The sequence below is a fragment of the Gavialis gangeticus genome, unplaced genomic scaffold (assembly GCF_001723915.1).
Source record: "Gavialis gangeticus isolate Ggan-Ray unplaced genomic scaffold, GavGan_comp1, whole genome shotgun sequence".
NCBI lineage: Eukaryota > Metazoa > Chordata > Crocodylia > Gavialidae > Gavialis > Gavialis gangeticus.
In genome coordinates, this window is record NW_017729024.1 from 177519131 (window position 1) to 177524689 (window position 5559).

Consider the following 5559-nt stretch of genomic DNA (forward strand, 5'->3'; position numbering starts at 1 on the left):
TCTCAGATGCTTGGTGCAAGGCGATAAGCTTGTGCCATGCAGCATCTTGGTGCCACCAGAGCTGGGTGTGTTGCTCTGTTTCTGTTGTAGAAGGTGAGGTCAAATAATGTGCCTTCCACTTCAGGAGGAAGATGGCGCCAGGGGTACCTTTTGTGACTTTCTGTGGGGCTAACATATCTCTCTCTCCTTTCCTAATTGATGGTTGTTCCAAAAGAAAGCTCTTGTGCTAGCTAGATTCATCCCTGTGCACAGGGAATAACCAAGGCTTAAGCCCTGTGATCTGCTGTTGCAATCGCATACAATAGACCTAACACACACTCCCTAGCATATCGATAAATATGGACCAATAGGCATTGATTTTTGTACGGTTGTCTTACTTCCAAAGCTTTGACTAGAGTTGTTGAATTGTGTGAGTGACCTCCCCTGAACTGGCCTGTTTTCTAATCTGTGTTTACTTGCTCTTTGGCTCAGCTCAAACACAACCATTGAGAACCTGATAGAGCCTTCCTGAGCTGGTGAGGAGTTTCACACTCCGCGACCTGCTGCGAGCTGAGCGGGAGGTGCCAGACACTCATATCTCTTGGAAATCCTCTGAGGCATCTCAGTGAGATTTTCCAAGCCTAACTGCAGGCACCCATTTTGTTCGATCAGTTGTTTTTTTGCTTCTGTTGTGATTATCAGTGGAAAATGTTATTACAGCAGGGACGGAGGCAGCTGCCAACAGTAACAGGGCTAGGCTGCGGAGCTGGCATTTTCAGCTCCCAGTATATTCCATGTGTTTTCTTGCATACACTGGAATTTGTCCCTTGGTTAAGGTATAGATGGCAGGCTGTGGAGTGTTGCATTGCCAGCTACATTACTCTATATAGCAGGGGTGTCAGACTCACCTCGGGCCCCAGACTGGCTCTGGACCTCTGCCCAAGTGGCCACAGGGCAACTGAGTACTGTGTCGCACAATCCTCGTCACCAACAGCCATGTCCACCAGGACCTTAGATCCTGTGGCAAGCCCCATTCAGTGCTGGCCACTCCTCCAAATTCACTGTCCTGCTGCTAGCCTGGCAGGCTGGATGGATCAGCTCTGCAGGCCAGATCCAGCTTGTGGACCATACATTTGACACTTTTACTTTGTGGAATGAACATGGTCCTCTTACAGTGAGGAAACTTGACTCCATCAGCATCAATGGCAAAAATTCTGATGATTTCTCTGGGGAAAGGATTTTACTTCAAAGATCAGAGAGCAAATTGCAGGTTTTTTGGCAGCTTGTTCAGCCTGCTCCTGCAATCCCTGGAGTTACCCCAAATCCCAGAAGAGCTTATTGTTTCTACTGAATGGATGAGTTGGAAGCAGAGGGCTTCTGAAGGCATCTCACTGGGTGTGTCTACATGTGCAATTAATGCAACTGAATATACTCTGCCTCAATTTAAGCTGGAGTAAACTAATCCTGGCATCACTATCTACGCATGCTTTTAAGTGCAGTAATTTACTGTGTTGCCAGATATCACTTGTATCTAATGGGACTATTCAGAAGTGCAGTAAATTAGTCCATTGCACCCTAATTGCTCTGCGCATGTAGACGGTGACAATTTACTGTACAGAAAATTAGTCTGCTGTGCAGTAAAGCATCTGGGGTAGACCCACCCACTGAGACTAATGTAAAGTAGTGCTCAATACTGTGTTTGTCTGCCTGTCTGTCCCCACTTAATTAGACACCACTGAATTAGCTTCACATTGCAGCTGTAAGGTCTGGAGCATTTTTTTATATAAAAGCATGCTGGGAGGAATGGAGCGCCCAGGACAGTCCTGGCAGGGTGCGTGGGAGTGTGGCAGCTCAGCCCAGCTGAAGCCTTAGGTGTGCAGGAGGGGGGTGGGTTGAGTTGGAGCTGGTTTTTATTCAAGGAGCCCTGTAAAGCAATGTATAAACAAGGGTAAATGTGCTGGGGGGAGAAGCTGTTAGGAAGGTTATTTCTGTTTTGTTTTTCCTGGATGATCCTGTGAGCGAAAAGATAACTAGTAGAGTTATGTGCCGGCAGGGACACCTCGTTAACTGGGATGGGACTTTGTTCCTGTGAACTTTTATTAGACTCCAACATCTGAAAAACGCTTGGGTAAAAAAAGTTGTTGGGTTTTGGTAGCTTAATGCCCACTCCCCTGTGGGGCAGAAACTGGGGGTGCCTAGCACAAGGCGCACAACATTTTGGAGGATTCCCTAGAACTGCTGGTATGGAGACTTCCTAGGAAACAAAGCAGCTGGAAGACCAGTTAAATACTCCTGCTGTGAAGCCTTCCTTGGGCCTTACAGATAACAATAAGAGCAGAGCACACCCCAATTTTTGTCTGTCTTATCAAATCCCCTTTTATATTCTGAGACCAGAGAACCCAGGTCCTGATACTTCTCTTTTTTCAGCTTTCCCCTTTTGTAGAAGGTGGCTTGTCTTGCTGGGCAGTGTTGCTCTTTGTATTGCAGTCATACTGAGGGGCCCAGTCATGGGTCGCATTCCTGCTGTACTCAGTGCTGTACAATCACATAATAAAGATGGGCCCTGCCGGAGAGCTTCTAATCAGTGCTTTGCTGAAGCTCCCTGAGCAGTTAATCCTCTGTGCATCCCTGGCAGGTGAGTGGGGATATTCTCTTTTTGCAAAGGGGGAGGTTGAAACACTGTGAGGTGCTACGACTGACCCAGGGACATACTGTGCACCAGTAGCAGGGCCAGGAAAAGAAACAGCACCTCCCTACTCTGTGTATCATGGGTCATAGTGGCCAGCCAGATCAATTTAAGTACCAGCAATATGCACATGATGGTAACAGTAATTTAATTACTAGCAATGCAATGTGAATTAATTACAAGTCACAGTCAGGCTGATGTGAAGGCAAAAAGCTTTAAATAGGCAAATGGAGAAAGCATTTGAAACTCCACAGTTTGCACAACAAAGCAGGTTGCTGCAACAGTTGACCGCCTGTCTTCTTCCCATTAGGGAGTTAGATTATGCCATGTTGCGCCGGCTGGAGAAGAGGATCCTGGTTGACCTCCCAAATAAAGGAGCAAGGCAGGCTATGATTCAGCACTGGCTGCCCCCTGTGAGCAACAGCGGAGGAGTGGAGCTGAGAACAGAGCTGGACTATGGCTTGCTGGGCCAGGTGAGCAGAGAAGGGAGCTGGTATAATCCACAGCTAGCCTCTCAGAGCCTTGCCTTGAAGGCTTTCTGAGCATTAGCAGTCCCTCAATATGAGGATGAGAGAGACTGAAGAGGAGCTATGTGACTGGCTGGGCCTTGATTCTTTTGCTGCCAGGAGCAGCTTCACCGAGTGCAGTGACTTTCACCTGTGTAGTAGTGGTGAAAAGCAGAGAATCAGGGCTGGTAGGTTTCAGTGTTTTAGCACTGCAGCCAGTCAGCATGGGCACTGGGAAGGGAATAAACCTTAAGTTATGAAGGCAGATGCTTGAATGCATGAAAAGGAGGATCACAGCAAGGGCCGCAGCACTGAGCACTTCTCAGGAAGTGAACCCCAATGCAGAGAGCTAGCCCTGTCTGCAGGTGAAAAGGTTTGCATCTTAGTTCCAAGGATCAAGTCTGATGTTGACTGCCATGGCCTTTGGTCCAGAAATACCATGTTCCCACAGTAATTCCCATATGCTCTGCTCCTTAGAGGTTTGCAGCAGAGCACAGTAGAGCATAATCCAGTACCTGACAGAGAAGGAAACTTGTTCCAGCTCCAGCATGAAGAGCAGGAGTGTCAGTAAAGTTTCTGGGGCATCAGTTCTTAATGTTCTTAGCTTGGGAAGTCTGCTGCGACCTCTCAGCCCAAACATGTCCAGACCATTACAAGGAGGGAGGTATCTACCTCCTGTTGCAGTCAGTAGGAGACAGATATGTGACCTGCCCTTAAGGAGCCAAACACGGTATTTTGCTCAATTTGCTAACTCCTACGAATAGCATCTGCACTACTCAAGAGCTGAATAACATGACAGAAAACGTGATATATAAAGTTGTACAAGCATCTCATCAGCAAGCCTGTGAATTGCAGCCTGTCATTCTGATCTCATGCTAGGAGACTGGAGGGTACTCGGGGTCGGACATTAAACTGGTCTGCAAGGAAGCAGCTATGCGGCCAGTGAGGAAAATCTTCAGTGCCCTTGAGAATCATCAGCCCGGTGAGTACCTCTCCCACGGACATCAGTGCTGAGCGATGCCGACCTGATGTTCTCACTTGAGGGAGTCAAACCAGCAGGTGGAGCTCTCTCATCTGCTTTGAAGTGTTTTAAACTGTATTTGTAAAAACAGACTTCCAGCCAACATTTCTGAAAAGCAGGCCGTTCCTCAAACCTGTCGGTTTCGTGCACTAGCACAATTTCTGCTGCTATTTCCACTCTTCTGGTTAGTGCCTTAAGTTAGATGTGCTGCATTATTCACTGTTTAAATAGAGCAACTCAGTACTGATCAACGTCTCATTCACTTTCAATACTGGTCAATTTTCTCTCACCAGGTAGTAGTACTTTACCCATAATCCGACTGGACACGGTCACGACAGCAGATTTCCTGGATGTGATTGCTCACACTAAGCCATCGGCAAAGAATTTAAGTCAGAAGTACACGGCCTGGCAGAGGGAATTTGAGTCAGTCTGAGCCAGCATTGGGCTAAAATCAGAGGCACCCATGCTCCAAGATGACATCTCCTTGGGTTCGGCTGCATTGGGAGGGACTAAACTCAGAAGGAAAAACTATATAAAAGAAAGAAAGAAAGAAAATGCAGGAGACTCTGGGTGACAGAATCTGCACTTTCAAATCTATAAGGTGTATTTTATTTAATTTTTCTGGCAAACAAGTGGTATTCTTCATGACAGTACCACCCTACAGCTAATGTGCTATGAAGATTTTAGCACATATTTTATGCATAATGACTCGTCTTCTGCAATCTATATTCATTGCAGCTGATTTTCTCTTCTTGAGGGAGAGGGACAGAGAAGTGAGCTAGCTGAGGAAGAACTAGAAGACCAATAAAATTTTGCTTCTCAGGGATTTCTTGCACTCAAGCTAGTCTGGCTGTACTGCTAGGAACGCTGCAACTGACAGTGAGGCAGACATGATATTTTCCCCCTGGGATAAACCCTGGCATCTTGTGTTTGCCTTGTGGCTGTTACCTGGATGCCACTTTGATCTGGGCTGTGATTTGTTCATCTGCCAAGGTGTTTTGTCCATCTCATCCAATGTGCTTTGGTCAAATGTTTTATCCAAATAAAGGTTTGGCTTTGTGGAATGATACTGCAATGCCCTGGTGAAGGCAAATGACATTGATCATCAGTACATTATTCTTAAAGGAATTGGGGCATAACTTAAATTGCATATTAGCCCGTCTTGCCCAAATCCAGTAATATAATGTATTTTATTATCACAGTTTCCCTCCTTCCTTTTCTCTTTTAATGTTCATAATGTAATTATGTTAAATAGTGTCTTTAGAAGCCAGGTGTTCAGGCCTTTTTTTTTAAAGGTATTCACAAAGATGGGTGATGCACAAACAAAAGAGGAGCTGTTACTAGGAGAGCAAAAGTAAAGGCTGGGG

General features: G+C 46.1%; 1 protein-coding gene across 6 annotated transcripts in view; it reads left to right on the forward strand.

Moving 5' to 3' along the window:
* KATNAL2 (katanin catalytic subunit A1 like 2) overlaps window positions 1–5267 on the forward strand; it is a 76231-nt gene extending 70964 nt beyond the window's left edge. For all 6 annotated transcript variants that reach the window (XM_019518135.1, XM_019518129.1, XM_019518130.1 and 3 more), the window contains 3 exons: window positions 2976–3138; window positions 4051–4153; window positions 4486–5267. In XM_019518135.1, the coding sequence (XP_019373680.1) occupies window positions 2976–3138; window positions 4051–4153; window positions 4486–4625 (406 nt within the window). In that variant the 3' untranslated portion in view covers window positions 4626–5267. The remainder of the gene's footprint in view (window positions 1–2975; window positions 3139–4050; window positions 4154–4485) is intronic.
* Window positions 5268–5559: the final 292 nt, after the last annotated feature.